The following is a 16,078-nucleotide window of genomic DNA, read 5'->3' as shown; positions in this document are numbered from 1 at the left end:
TTGATAAAAGCCTGCATTCTCAAATTGTAGATAATTTTTAATCTGCCATTCTTCTAAATGTAAGGGCATTTAAAAGAAACAAATTTTAGTTGATAAAATCCGGATACATAATGAGAATTCTCCAAGTTGAAACATAGTAATCATTTGCAAAGAATTGTTGAATCCTTATCCAGTAAAACCAAGTTGTAAGAGTTGATGATATACTTTAAATTAGGAGATAAATTGTGCTTAATTTCTATCCTCAGAGGCTTATATCATACAGAGCTGTGACTAAATACTATTGGAATTTTAGAATTCACTCATTGTTTTCTGTTTTATATGTTGAAATTCTTGGGTAACACTGATTTAACAGATAGATAATATTAAAATGTTCTATTCTGCATTACAAAATAACATGTTTAGAAAGGGAAAATCCACACACTTGTAAATCTGATGATTTCTAAAACTTAAAAATACTATAGTGTGTTCACAAGGTGGTATGACTTGTATCTAGATGTTTCCCTAAAGCTTCACGCGCTTATAGCATGCTTCCTTCAAAATAAGACCTAACAAGAAAATAAGTCAGCCTTGAAACCTAGAGATCAAAAGTGCCAACCCAAACCCCTTTTCTTACCTGCTAGTACGGAATACCTAGCAAGCAAGAGAATAGTGAGACACAGTGTTCTGCATGACACTGGCCATCACTATGGTTGTGACCAGCACTTATTTTCTAGATAGGTCTGACTTGTGGGGAAACATGGTAGCCTTTAGAGAATGGCTGGATCCTGAGTGTGTGACATTGGCTTAGTCCACTGATTGGTTTAGCATAATTCTAGGTGTGGCTGGCAGATTTACTGAAGAAGGGTAACCTGCTTTGGGTGTGGGAGGTACCAATCTGTAGCATTGTAGCCTGGATGGGAAAATAAAAAGGAAAGAAAGAAGTCATGCTGCTTTTTGCTAAACCCACCATGAACTTACTCCTCTACTACACCACCCTACCTTCCAGCCAGCTGACTACAGACTGAAACCTCTGTAAGCCATGAGCTAAAATAAACCTTCCCGCTATTAACTTGTGGGTGTTCGACATTCTGTGCCAGTAACAAGAAAGTAAGTAAGAGAAATTTTGGTCCTAAACGAGGAGTCATTGCTGTGACACTAACAATGTGGTTCAGAAGCTATTGGAACTGGCTTTGGGAAGAACTGGGAAGGTTTGGCAATGCCAGCTGGAGAAGCAGCCACAGAATGCCGTGAGCTGAGCTCAGTGAGAGATTTTGGTCAGAGCTCAGAAGACCAGAATGATGTTAGAAGTGCAGCTAATGAAGACCAGGCTCAAGAAATTTGAGTTGAAACAAGGACTGTATTGGCAGCTGGACTCCATGACATGTGTATTATACCGTGATGGGAAAGTTATGTACATTTCACCGATGTCCAGAGACTCTACAGGATACAGAGACTAGGAGCAGCAGACTAATTAATCTAGTGGAAGAAATTACAAGCAAATCTACTGTGTAGTGAGTTGTATCTCAAGAATCAAGAGCAAATGGACCAGCAGAATGATTTTAAAACTTTTAAGGGTGGCCGGAAAAGAAACTCTGGTAAAGTTGTTGCTGCAAAGGTAGAGGAGAGGAGAGAACTTTGTTGCTGAAGAGGTAAGCGCTAAAAAGATGAGCAATTTGGAACAGTACAACAGAAAAAATGGCCTGAAGGTATCATAAGATCCAGAAAGATTCATCTTTTCAGCCTCAACATTGCAAAGGTGAAAGATTTTGCTTTGAGAAGAGAGCCCCAGGGTATCACATTCCAGAATAGTGGTGGCCTGGGGATTTTGTTCTTTTGAGTTTATTAAGTTTAGCAATCCAAGTACTCAACACCCACACCAAAAACCTGGCTACTGCTCCATCTGGCAGCAGACCTTGGTATTATCTGCATAGTACCGGTTTTAGGCAAATGCAGAATGTAAGTTGTGGGATCAGGAAAATATCTACCTAGATTTAGAAGAAGGCTAGGGAGGGCAGGCAGTGTGACCTCTAGAGCAGTGTATAAAGCTGTGAGTGTGATGTCAAAGGTCACGCCGAGAACCCAGGAGGATGGAGAAGCCAGGAATGTGGATTTTCAGAGGGATGCCACAAGGTATAAGCAAAGCTAGCCTAAGAGAAGCCATTAGGTCTCCAACCGCTGGAAGTGCTTTAGGGGTGGAACATTTTACTCACTCTTTGGAGCTCCTGTCCTGCCACAGATTGCCCCTGGTGCTGGATACAGAACTACAGAATTAATGTTGTCCCTGCTAGATTTTGGTCTTTCTTTTGTCCCATTTCTTTCTACCCCCTTATTTATACCTTTTGGAATAGAAATATTTCACTTTTGCCATGGGAAGCACTTAACTTTTTCATTTTTCAGGTGTTTACAACTAAGAGTTTGCCTTAAATCTCAGAGAAGAATTTGGATTTGGACTTTTCTGTGATACTGAAACACTTAGCACTTCAGCAACCTCTTAGGGATGAACTAAAAGCATTTTTCATAAAGGGATGTTCATAAGTCTCTTGAAGACCAGAAGCAGAATGTTAGGTATTATTTATATCTAGTTGCCGCCACCAAAGATTTCTGTGCTACTAGGTGTGGCTTTTTAGAGTGACTGGATCACGTGTGTGAGACAGGGATTAGCCCTTTTAGACAGCTTTAGCATAGTGCTGGATGGGGATGATGGATTTACTGAAGAGAGAAGACCCACCCTGAAGTGTGGGGAGTACCAACCAGTAACCTTGTAATCTGTATAGAATAAAAATGGAAACAAAAGTCCACTGCTTCCTGTCTGCTCCATCATGAACTCTTTCTGCTCTACATGCGACCCTGGCTTGGAGCCAGCCAGTTATGGACTAAAACCTCCACAAACTGTGAGCTAAAATAAACTCTTTCTTTGCTAACTTCCAAGTGTCAAATATTTTGTCCTAGCAACGAAAAAGTAACTAAGACACAAGTTCCTATCAGCGAGTACCATGGCTAATGATTTTAAAGAGGTTTTGTCTTACTGCTCAATTATTCATGTGGATGTATATTAATCCACTCATTCAAACATTTACTTGTACTTTTGTGTATTTATTTATTCAACAAATACTGTATGCTAGGCACCCTAATAAGTGATTTCAAAATACATTTAATGGAATTTTCCATGACATTTTTCTTATAGAATTTACTTAACACATTTACAATAGTGTTTTTTTTTTAAATAAAAATAAGCAGGTGGTAATAACAGAAGGTATTAAGGGCTGGGGATTTAGCTCAGTGGCTCAAGCTCTTTCCCGGTAGGTGCAAGGTCATGAGTTTGATATTCAATACCAAAACAAAAAAACAGAAGGTATTAGGAATTTTTTATGATTTACATTCTGTTCTGTGCTTGTTTGGGTTAAATTCTTGTTAGCTGTTGGTACCATAATTGATTATATCTGGAACATGGTAATTTCCATTGAAATTAGCAGAAATAGACAACTGTGAAGTACTGTCAGAATATTTGAAAGTTTACATATCAAAAGTTACTAAGTTAAATAGACTGCCAAATGCAGTGCAAATATAATGCTAAGACACTAATTTAACAAGCTAGTTAGAGTCAGCAGACATTATGAAAATAAAACAAAAATATTCAGTGGTTAGAGGAATAAATTAATCACCCTATAAATATTCTCCCCTCGCTTTGAGTATACTTATAGTCCTTACCACTTTCTGAAGCAGTTTTGGAAGTCTTTCATGCCTTTAGCTGCACTATGCCGGCTTCTCTGAGGTCTTCAATTGAGTAACAACTTTTACGTTTTCTGGTCATTTGACTTTGAAGAGTAGAATTTCCTCAGTCCCAGGTCCAGTGAAAAAGGTGAATGAGGACACACTATACTGGTTTTATGGGCCTGAGTTTCCATTAGATGGCACTGTAAGCAGTATTCACTGTACTTTTAATCACACCTTACAAAGATACTCATAAAACCAGACTTCTAGAGTTGCTTCAGAAAGCAGAAAGAACAACGGGACAAGCACGATTAAAGCAAAAGCTAGTACTCATAGGGGAAAGGTCAGTGTCTTTTACTGTAATAATTTTTATTTTAATATTCATCAGTTTGATCACACCTCGTAAATGCTCAAGATTTAACAGAATGGAAAACTTTTCCAGAATTATTTATATCCTGTAAGTAGTGTATGAGTTTTCTTTCACTTGTGTTTTCACTATCATGTATTTTTGCCAGCTTTCTTAATTAATGCCAAACAAACAGTCACAAACCAGAATCTTACCGTGATCTGAATCTGTCTTTCTCTCATTATGAAACATATCATGTTTATTATATTTATTATTTTCTATTCTATTAAATATCTATTTATATTTGTCTTTTATTTTCCATGGATTTATTAAATTGTATTTTGCTATTTTGAATATTAATTTTTTATATTTTCCAATTTTTGTCTCACGCATAGTTTGAGGTGCAAGAATTTTTAATTTTCTCTAGTTGAGTTTTTACTTTTCTTTTATAAAAATAGGTTTAAATTTTAAATTAAATTTATTTTAAATTATTAAACAAAAATTCTATGTATTAATAAGTTTCAATTGGATATTTCAATGTATGTATATATCATGTCATATTAACCTCAGGTTATACATATCTACCTCCTCACTTGCCATTTCTTTATGGTAAAAAACATTCAAAACCCCTTATACAAGCTCTTTGAAGTGTACAGTATAATGCTGCTTTGTTGTAGCCCTAATGGTTAGGACCTTTTGTGACTTGTTTAGGATGTCCTTCTGTATCCAGGTTTAGGTAAAATATTTAGTTTTCCTTTTATCCTTATTAGAGGTACTAAGCATCCTGCTAGGACACTGACTAAAGAAGTGATGTATCTTAGGTGTCCCTAGAGCTGCATTACATGCAATTGTTTACTTATTGAGGAAGCATTCTGAAGTGCTCTGACATTAACATCATAAGTTATGAAGTTTCCATTTCCCCATATGGAAAATGGGTATGTACTAAAGAGCTTTATCTATAGAAAAATAGTAAAGAAAAAGTGAACTGGGGAGAGTGCAAAGATGGGGAACGTAGGTTGTTACACTAGATGGTGAAAGAGTAGAAAAGCATAGACCGTGCACTATCAGGAAAAGTGAAAAATCTGACTGGGGAAATTCTGAAGTAGCCATAATTCAATGCCAAACAAACACAAGGATGGAAGAGAAGGTATACGATATTTTCCAGTATGGTATTGACATTGTCCCCTGAGAATATGGAATGGATCAGTGATCTGAGAATGGAAGTCGAAGCTATTCAAATGTCAAGGGACAGATACCAAGTTTCATTTGCTATAAACAGGTAAAGTTCTAAGAACAACTTGAAATTAGTGACAGAATTCTGAGAGCAACCAACATACAGTTGCTGGTCCTCAGTCTGCATTTCCTGCTTTTTCTCTCCCTTGCTCTTCACCTCCCAGCACACAGTCCAAAGAAGTGTGTTGATGGTGAGCACGTGACTAGCTACAGAGAACTTGTGAACGGAAAATGTTTAGTGTGATTTCACTCTTGCATTCAAATCATTAAACTTGAACTAAAACTATAATAAATATTGTTGGGTTGAAAACTTACCCAATGAATCTGGAATTATGTCATCTGGAGAATGAAGTACGGGCAATGTCCCTTCGGTCCTTTCTGCCAGGTTGTCTCCTTGAAGTCTATATAATTAAAAACAATCATTGAAATTTCTAATAATGTTAAATTATGAAACATGACCTACACAATATGGGGAATAAGACCATGAACTTCAAAACCCTTAAATCAGACTTGTTTCTTCAAAGTAGAAATAAATAAAAGTGTATCAAGTCATCCTACTATAGGGTTTTATTTCCTTGTATGTACGTGGCAAGACTGGTTTCAGTTTGATCTGTTTTACTTCTTCACCTAACTGAACAAACAGCTAAAGCAAATGTTTTTTTTTCGAACTACAAAAGTAGACTGACTGGAGAGGAAAAAAAAAAAAAGTCCAACACAGTGTGTTAAACTAAGTCCTGAGTCCAGGAGACATGAGATGACTCTCAGTGTTACATAAAGGTTTATCAAACATTGTTTTCCAAATCAACCAATCTGACACTGAAGAGTTGCAGGTAACTGGAGAAGTAAAGTCTCTGATTTCACTGTGTGGCTTCCTGGAGTTCTCTTCGACCCTGAGTTTTCCTCGTGGTCTTTTCATGACAGTCTATTTCTGAGCATCTGTATCTTCATCTCTGTAGTGAGAAAAGTGAGCTGGCAATGCCCAATACGACTCTGGGTTTATATTACATTCTGAAATGTCATTATCAAAGGAAAGCAGAGCTCAGCAATACATTTTGGGATTCTGTTCTAAATCAAGGCAGCCCCACTAATACTGGAGGACAGTACAATCAGTTCAGAGTTTCTAAGAGTGTCCTTATTCTTTTTTTCTTGTACTGAGGTGATGACAATTTGTTACTAGGAAAGTAGTAATAAATAGATGACATATAACATTAAATTTTCTTAAAAATACAAGTATGATTCATAACTATAACACAAGCAAATGTTATACTTCACAGTTATTTTATAACTTTGCTTTTATATACTACAGTGGAATGGTGTAGTATTTTACTTTTATCTTGTGTAAACTTAAGCAAATATATATATATATATATATATATATATATCCTTCTCTTTGCCTGTTATATAATTATAAATATGGAAAATTGTACTCATAATATTTTATAATATTAAATTCTTACATTTCTAGATACATCTGTACTACATATTACTTTGTATATATAATACTGTATTTCTTGTTTAAGGTAATTATATAATTCTTAAAGGGAATATTTAATAATTGTAATATTTTTAGCTACATATGTACTTTATACCTTAAGTAACTTTTGAAATTTTTACTTTGACAAAAAAATCTTTAAATGAATTAGATAATATTTTTCAACTCTTTGCTACTATTCTTACATTTTAAATCTCCAGTAATTAAGAAAAATACTATAATAATCAATTTGAAATAGCTTCTTTTACCTCTCTTAGTTTGGGACCATTGTATCAATATTAATAAAGAAAAAGTAAATAGGTAAATGAATTATTGGAAGGTGGAAGTAATAGCTACTATTAAAAATTCATAAAAGCATCAACACATTTGAGTATTTAACATCAGGTCAAAAACCTAAAAGAAAAAATAAATTCTCAACAAAACAAACATAGAAGAGAGACATTTAAAATGATAAGAGTTTTTTTTTCTCGCTTCAAGCACTGATAGAACAAAATATTTAGTTAGCTTTTACTAATAAATGTAGAGCTTCAAGGAAATTATAACTGTCTTCTATTTCACAGAGCTTTCTACGTGTGGCTGCGTAGAAAGACAAATGGTCATGGACAAAAACTCAAGGAATTGGGCGGCCTTGAAGCTGGTTCATTTTTGTTGAAACTCTGTTCTCCAGATACCTGGAGAGCTGTGCTTACTGTGACTTTGCGCAAGTTCCACTGTGGACTCTTCTCCTCGAGCACGTTCCAATGTGTCCTAAACTGCAATCCATACACACTAGTTCTGGAAGAGGTTAATGGGTGCTGTGCAAACAAGGCCTTCTGGGCAAGTCCGGAAAATGCAGGCTTTAAAAGTTCAATGGTTTTTTGGAAATGTTTTTATTTCTTGCCACAAGAATTTTATTCATATTCCCAAACCTTTTCTCTCTACTTTCTAAGGCACTTTGTTATAGTTAACAAATCTCCTTATTTTTTAACTGCTAAACAGGATGCCTCCTGCTTCTTTTTTCATATTGAAATTGCATTCTCCTCCAAGCACATTACACAACCAGTATTGATGTTGCAGCTCAATGGCAGAGCACATGCTAAACTTGAACAAGACCACAGGTCCTATACCCAATACCAAAAAGAAGAAGCAAAAAGATATTACAGTACCACATCTGTAAAGGAAGCTGCTTAACCTCTTATCATGGTTTAGGTCAGTGGCCCCTAAGCCTCATGCAATTATGGACTGGACCAAATCTAGCATTTGTGATTGGTTTGTTGTCTAGTGCTCGGATTGGTGGTGTGAGTGCTACACCGCCTAGAGGTGGAGCCAGGATATGATGTAACAGCAGGAAGAAGGCATGTCTCTCGCCCTTGACTTGTTGTTTGCAGACAGCCGAGAATGGCGGCCCAGCAGTATTATCCTGTCACTTGGAGTCAGCTTAGTATGGACTGAAACCTCCAACAACTATAAGAAATAGACCTTTCCTTCCCTAACTTCGGGCATAGATATTTTGTCTCAGCAATGAGAATAAAAAGTAACTAAGACACCTCTCAAACATAGATGATGCAGGATCATATATGTGAACCTTTCTTCTCTCTGCCCGAGTTTTCTCCTCCCTCAAGGTATCCTCATGATGCTGAGCATTTTCGTATTCATATGTATCTACTTGCTGACCTCATAATTCACAGACTTTCTCAGTCTGGAGTCTTGCCTCAGCTTCATATTCCCAAGGACAGATGGCACAGAACCGCTCCGTGTCTGAAACCCTTAAATCCAATGACTTTCAAAAGCAAACGTAATTTTGTTGTCATTCACAGTCGCACTTTCCTACGTATCTGGCTTCCCCAGATTCCCTTTGTTCCCTAGTTACTGGGGTCCACTGTACCCTCAGCTCCCTTGCCTTCTGTTCTTCTGTCCTGCCTGCTTAACCAAACCCCAGCCTCACATTAACCATTGTTTTTGTTCCTATGTCCAGCTGAATAGTACTGAAGAAAACTTTGACACTCTGGAACTGATTAACTTCATCGGTGGCCTCCAACTTTAAAAGTGGGCTTCTTGGATTTTTTTTTTTTTTTTTTTTTGGAGGATGTTTAAAAAAATACTTCTCTTAAATCACAAAGGAAAAAAAGTTGTACTGTAAACAGGCATAAGGATCTTTGACTCTCCCTTGAGCAATATTCCCATAATTATTCTCAGCCTGATCTGCATTCACAGAGAAGGAAAGCCCTTGCCCCCATGAAAGGCTTAGACATCCGTTAGGTTGGCAGTTTGCATCCCAGTCTGTCAGTTCCCTGTAAGAACTCCATCTATTGTGCCCACCTCCACTGTCCATCCTCTTTAACTGCAGTATCATTTCCCACAGCACAGACTCATTTCTCTTTCAGTCTTAGACAGAAACACACACAACATACACACTGTTTCAAAATTAACTAAAGCATCTAGCTGCTGCCTTTTCTTGCACATTCTTCTTTGAGCCAAACTCTCATGCCCTCTTTGACTTAGTCTGACCTGGTTTGTGTCCCCTCTATTCTGGGGAAACAGCTTACGCCAAGACTGCCAGGCCTGCTAACTGCCATATGGAATGGAACCTGTGCCAACTTCTTTTTGGTTGACCTCATATGAATACTCAGTCCTGAGGCTGCCACTGCTTGTTCTCTGTGACCCTTCTCTGTTCTGTATAACTGATTCATCCTATGAATATGTCTCTTCTCAGTTTTCTTTAAAGGCTTTTATTTCTCTGGAGCTTCCTTAAGTATTATTTTTTAATCAGTTTTCTTCAGAGCCTGCCTTTTCTAACTCTGTACCATCTCCTTGAATTATCTCATCCACCCTATAGCTTTAATCACCTATAGAAGTCTTAGGTTGGTGTACTCAACCTATTGCAGGACAGCTCATTTGGATGATATATCCCTGGCCCCATATAAAGAATTTTAACATGAGTTGCCTTCATAGGTCCATGGACAGGCTTAGGGAAATCATAATTCATGATGAACGGAACAAAGAATTTTAAATGTTTGTGATCTTTTTGAGAAAAGAATGGTAATTTTAACCAGTTTCCTTTTTCCCTGTAGCCTTGTCAGCATTTGTTATTATCTCATTGTTTGATGGTGGCCACTTTTTCTGGAATTAAGATGGAATCTCAGTGTTGTTTTAATTTGCAGTTGTCTAACAGCCAGTGAGTGATGTATTTGATAATTGATTATTTAATGTTGAGGAGTCTAATTTTTTTAGTTCTTTATATATTCTCACTATTAGTTCTCTGTCTGGAGAATACCCAGAAATTTTTTTCCCCATTCCATAGGTTGCTTTTCCCTCTGTTGACTGTTTCTTTTGCTGTGCAGAAGGAATTAATTCAATATGATCCTGTTTATTGGTTCTCCAGTACTACTTACTATGCAAAAAGGGTTTTGTTCAGAAAGTCCTTGCCTATGCCTGCAACTTCAAAAGTTCTACCCATTTTATATTCAGGCAAATTAAGTATTTCAGCTTTAACATTTAGTTCTTCAAACCATTTTGATTTAGTTTAGGACACAGTGAGAGATAAGGGTCTAGATTTAATCTTTTGCATGTGGATATCCAGTTTTGTTTTGTTTCGTTTCGTTTTGTTTTTACCAGAGAGCAAATTCACAACCTTGCACTTCAGACAGGTGCTTTATGCCACTGACATACCAGGGTTTTTGTTTTTTAACACAGTTTATTAAAAAGTTCATCTTCCCAGTGTGTTTTTGGCCCTTTTGTCAAAGATCAAAAAGTTGAATGTTTGTTTCCTCAGCTTCTATTTTGTCCCACTGATCCACACACCTGTTTTTTGTGCCAACACTATGCAGATTTTATTACTGAAGCTCTATAAATATGATTTCAAATCCAAGATTGTGATGCTTCCTATTTTGCTTTTACTACCCAGGATTGTTTCTGCTATTCCATGTCTCTTCTGGTTCTATATGGACTTAGGATTGTTTTTCTAGTTTGCACCTTGAGACCATAACATTAAGTGAAATACACAAGACATGCAAGCTTAAATATCACATGATTTCTCTTAGATGAGAAATTTAAATTATAAATAAAGTGAAAATTAAAAATAACCAATAGGAAAGAGGAAAATAGATCTTTCTCAAAACCAAGAGATTGAGGGTGGATCAGGGAAGGTCAGGAAAGGGGATGAAAAAGGAATTAAAATATGTTATATACAGGTACCAACTCCACAGAAAGAATGTAAAATTATATACATTATAAACATAATAATCATTAACCAAAAATTTTTTAATCGATTTATCAAAATAATCCTTGACTCAAAAAGTTTAAGAGCTCCTATTTTTATTGGTTTCTCATCATCCGTCAGTGACATGGATTCCTTAACAAATCATTTGAGTCTCTCTGCTGAATAGTCCTACCTGTGTCTGCAAATTCATCCTCTTGGGGAGATACTTTATTATTCAACTTCTATAGCATTATACTGTTATCTCTGGCACCATTTACATCCCCTCTTCTACAATGTGGATCATTCTCAGATCTTTATTATAGATTTTTTCCGTTTTTCAGAAGCGTTTCTTCTGGAAGTCTTACAACCTGTTTAAATCTTTACCATGACTCTTATTTTGATGTGTTTTACTTGTTCACTTAGAGGTCTGTGTTTGTCAACATATTATGTCTTAAAGGAAAACATTTTTTTTTTCAAAATTTTTGTGTACCTAAAGCCTACCTTAGATTTAGTGGCAAACTTTGTAATCTTCAGAACAGATATGTGAAGTATTTCAGTTATTATTTCAGTTTGGAGTTTAAGTCACCCAGCCTATATATGGGGAGTTTTTCATAAAATACTACAAATCAGTTATACTTATAGTCCCTTGAGGAATGTTGAAAAACATCCTGCATATTCTTAAGGTTAATTAGTTCTTATACTGGTTTACTAATAAGGGTATGAGACAGAGGCTTATATTTAGATGGTTCTATAATCCAAGAGGCAGGATGTGGCACATGGAGATGAAAAAGAAAGTAAGAAAGCCAACACGATGGCAGATTGTTGAGTTGAACTTTATGCAGGTAGATGAGGCTCAATCCCATAAAAATTTCTAAGGAGCCTAAAGGAATACATCTACTTTAAGGTTAAAAGGGTAAAGCATTTATTCATAGGCTCCTGACCAAGGGTTACTTTTGGGCAGTAAATGCTATTTCTGAAATGTCAGGCAATACAAGTTGCACACATATTAGTATGGAATGATTTCCATTGCTTATCCCAGACCAGGAAAAAAAGATGTAACAGGCACCAGCATAATGTGACATGCTGAAGGTTGCACCTGTACAAAACTTGTTGCTACAACCAGAAACATGCGTCAAAGTAGTTTCCAACTCAACAGGTGAGGCAGGGAATATCTGAAGTGAGGTCCAGGTGGAGCTGATAAAGGTGAGGCTGTAAATGCATTGGAGCTTTACACAAATAAATTCAAAGCAGGTTTATACTAGCCTGTAAGATCCACCTAGAGGAAATGCTGCTATAAATATTAGTAAATCCTATCTCAGAATTTAGGCATTATTAATGACCTTCTGCTGAGTCTTAATAGTGAGTAGACCACTGGAAAAATGTATTCACAGATTATTGTGCCCATTACAGAGCCTGCCACTGTAGCTGGCACATGTATATTGTCAAAAATATTTAATGAATAAATTTTACTGGAAAATCCTTGTGTCTTGAAGAATAGTCTAAGAAGATAGATTAGTCAGGGGAAAAAAAGACCAAACTAATTCAAGGTGGTTAAACATTTAATTGATATTTTAGGCTATAACTAAGTCTCATTATTTCACTGAAAAAATGTAAGAAAACTGAAAACTAATACAAGTCAAGCATCAGTCAAGTACGGGTCAAAAAGGATCATTGAACTATCAACAGCTATTTTGAGGAGGAAGTTTTAAATAGTATAAGCAGTGAGAAAGTAAGGAAGATAAATCATGCTATTTGGGTGTTTTACTTTTTAAAAAAATCCAAAGACCACCATAAAAAGATACGTTTTCTTTAAAAACACAAACGGCAAATCACCTGGCACTGGCTGGGGCACGCCAGGCATCCTTGCACACTAGCAGGCTGTGGGAGGGTGCAAGTTTGAGTCCTACCTGAAGAAATTAATAAGAATTTATGTCGGAATAAAAAAAAATAAAAAGGTCTGGGGTATAGCTCAGTGTGAATTCCTGGTTTCAATCTCTCTCTCTCTCTCTCTCTCTCTCTCTCTCTCTCTCTCTCTATATATATATATATATATATATATATATATATATATATATATATAAAGGACATTCAGAATCTAGTCTCAGTTATCTTTATGAATGTTGTCATACCATGTGTTATGTTGGATGGATAATTTCTGGAAGAAAGTAAAGAGCAGATATTCTTCAAAATGTATCCTTGGTGTTTAATAACAATAACTAATTGAATACCTTATCTACATTTCCAACTCACAGAGAAACTCCAAGGACGTGATAAAACAAAGATGCTTGAATAAGGGAATATTTATTGGGGGTAGTGGCACACACCTGTAATCCAAAGCCTCTGGGGGCCTAGGCAGGAAGACTGCAGCCTGGACACTTTAGCAACTTAGCAAGACCCTGTCTCAAAAATAAATGGATAAACAAAGAAACAAATAAATAAAACTGGTAATGTAGCTCAGTACAAAGACACTGGGCTTAGTTTGCAGTAATGAAAAAAGTTAGAGAAACTTTAATGGGATAGTTAGTACTTGAACAGAGTTTGTAATAATCCTAAATTTTTTTCAGGTAGAAAAAAAAAGAAAATAAATAATTCAGAAGAAGAGCAGCAAAACAATAGAACAGATTCGGGATGGAAAAAGAAGCCTCCATAGAGAAAATAGTTAATAAAAGGAAAGAGAGATACCAAGCATGGTGAAAACAGACTAATGATTTAGTGAAAGAAGTATGTTGAAAGCAAAGAATAAACAATAGACTCAGATTGATGAGATGAATCCAGATGGGATCTTGCAAAGCAAGCAAGAGGAATTAGACTTGATGTAGGAGGAAGCTTTGGAGGTTTCTAGTATGATTTCTGTCTAATATGATTTTTTAAAACACTGTACAAAAGTAATACTTACTTGGCTTGGTGACATGTACCAGACCATTTGGGAAGCTCTTACAATAATCCATAAATACAACATGGGGGGAGTCTAGGGAGAGTTTCTATAAGGAACAGCACTGTTCCAGGAGCTGGGGACAGAGAAGTGAACAAAGCTGACCAAATTCCCATCCTACAGCTATTTTACACTACCTGGAGAAGATGAACAAACAAGCCGATTACATAATCATCTACATCAGAAATCAGGTTAACATGAAAGGGAAAAAAAGTGGGGAACAGGGAAGGTCTGAAATAGAGGGGTACTCAGCTTCACATGTTTCCAGGGAAGGCTTCCACTGAGGGCAGTATTGTGCCAAAACTAGAAGTTAGAGTAAGCTATCTAGACTCCAAGGATAGAGCATTGCAGAAGGGAAAACACAGAAAAGAAAAACAGTCTTTTGAGCCCAATGATTTAGAGTGGAGCGAACGAGGGAATGAGAGAGGACAGCATGGTGTCAGACAGCTGAGGCTAGGCCAGTAAGACGTGCTGGCCTCATCCAGGCACTGGTGATGAAAATGCAGTCTTTCTACGAAAAACTGGGAAACCACTGGAAGGTTCAGAAACAGAGGACTGACATGCTCAGACCTGGACTATAATAAGGACCACCCTGCCTGCTGTGCTGGTGACAGAATGAGCAGGGACAGCACAAAGCCGTCAAGGTGCAGCAGGGAGTTGTCGCAGGAACCCTGGGGAGAAATGAGCGTGGCCTGCATGGAGCTGCAGTGAGAGAGGCAGTAAGGAGTCAGACTTGGGGTGTGAGAGAAGAGTCACCCATTAGGGGAAATGAGCAAATGAAATGATCATGTTACCGTGTGCTGGGATAAGGAGAGCAGAGGCATTTGGTCAGGATTAAGTGATACTTAGTTTTCAACATGACAAGTTTAAAATGCATCACAAACATACAGGTAGAGTTGTAGAGAGGCAGCTGAGATGCTAAACAGTTTTTTTAGAGCTATGGGGTGAGATTTGACCCTGCTGAGTTCTAACACTTGTACAAAGAACACCAAATTATGATACAACACCATTTAATACTGCTATTTGGAATATTATGACTTTTTTTCATGACAAAACTAATAGTATATCTGGAGGAAAGTCAATTAAATAGGGAAATTCCATCAAACAGCTTTGATGTTAAGATATTTAGAAAGAGACACAATGGTAATTACTGTTATGTTGGGTTATCTTGTGGTGAAACACTATGTTGCTTAAATTGTTCTGTTCTGACCTGTGTTGTTATGCTGTTATGTCCTCTTTTATCTTAATCTCCTTCTTTTTTAAATTTTTTAATAACAAAAATTTTAAAGATATTTGGGGCTGGGGGTTTAGCTCAGCGGCATAAGAGCCTGCCTTGCAAGCAGGTAGTTCAATCCCTGGTACCGATATAAAGGAAAAAGACAAAAAAAAAAAAAAAAGATATTTAGAAACATTTTTTGCTAAAGAACTAAGAAATTAACTTAGCTTTCCCCTCTACAGGCTACTCTTAATTCACAAAATCTTTTTCATACCAGCAGTCATCATGCTACCAAGTCTCTTCCTAAACATTAGTTTTCCATTTTAGGAATTCAATATATTTCTCCAGATTTATTTTTTGAGAGAAAGACTAACTGTTTATTGTAATTAATTCAATCTTAAAGTCTTAAAAACATTCAAGATTGTCATCAACATCAAAACTTCGTCATCCCCGGCACCAAAAAAAAAAAAAAAAAAAAAAGAAAAGAATATTTTGTCGAGAATCGTCAGAGTCAGCACTCAAGCCCAGAGCCTGCAATGTGGCGTGACATCTCTGTGTATCTGCATGACCTCCCCGGGGATCTGACATGTCCTGAAGACTGCTCCAGCTCTTCTCCACACTGTCAGGACATAGCATATCAACTTACTTTTGTGTCTGTCAGAATTACTATCTAATTCACACGATGTCTGTCTGAATTCATTCAACATTTTTAATTGCTCCTTTCTACCTTGCTAAAAGGAACTGCTACCCCATGCAGCTTCACCTCTTTCTTCCCCAGGTCCCAGTCCTTCAAGGAATTACATGGATGCTCTTCCTCCCATTCTCTTTCCTCAACCCACGTACCCCGTCTCGCTGTCTACACCTTTGACCACTTCAGCTGGACCCTCCGGTAAGCAGTCGTCTTCCTTTGACTCTGGCCCTGAAACTGCCTCTGAAAGCCTGTACCCGAGACATAGCTCTGTCTTTGGATCTCTTTTCCCGACAGAATTCCC

The 16,078-nt window shown here is 36.9% G+C and overlaps 1 protein-coding gene across 1 annotated transcript in view; it reads right to left on the bottom strand.

Moving 5' to 3' along the window:
* CUNH8orf34 (chromosome unknown C8orf34 homolog) overlaps positions 1-16,078 on the bottom strand; it is a 403,828-nt gene that overhangs the window by 86,925 nt on the left and 300,825 nt on the right. The window contains 1 exon segment of the mRNA XM_063257427.1: positions 5,585-5,670. Within this exon segment, the coding sequence (XP_063113497.1) occupies positions 5,585-5,670 (86 nt within the window).

This window comes from Cavia porcellus, unplaced genomic scaffold, assembly GCF_034190915.1.
Source record: "Cavia porcellus strain 051 isolate PalLab524CR breed Dunkin Hartley unplaced genomic scaffold, mCavPor4.1 scaffold_10, whole genome shotgun sequence".
In the NCBI taxonomy this organism is placed as follows: domain Eukaryota; kingdom Metazoa; phylum Chordata; class Mammalia; order Rodentia; family Caviidae; genus Cavia; species Cavia porcellus.
Note: the sequence above shows the minus strand (reverse complement) of the source record. Positions and strands in the feature narration are given on the sequence as shown.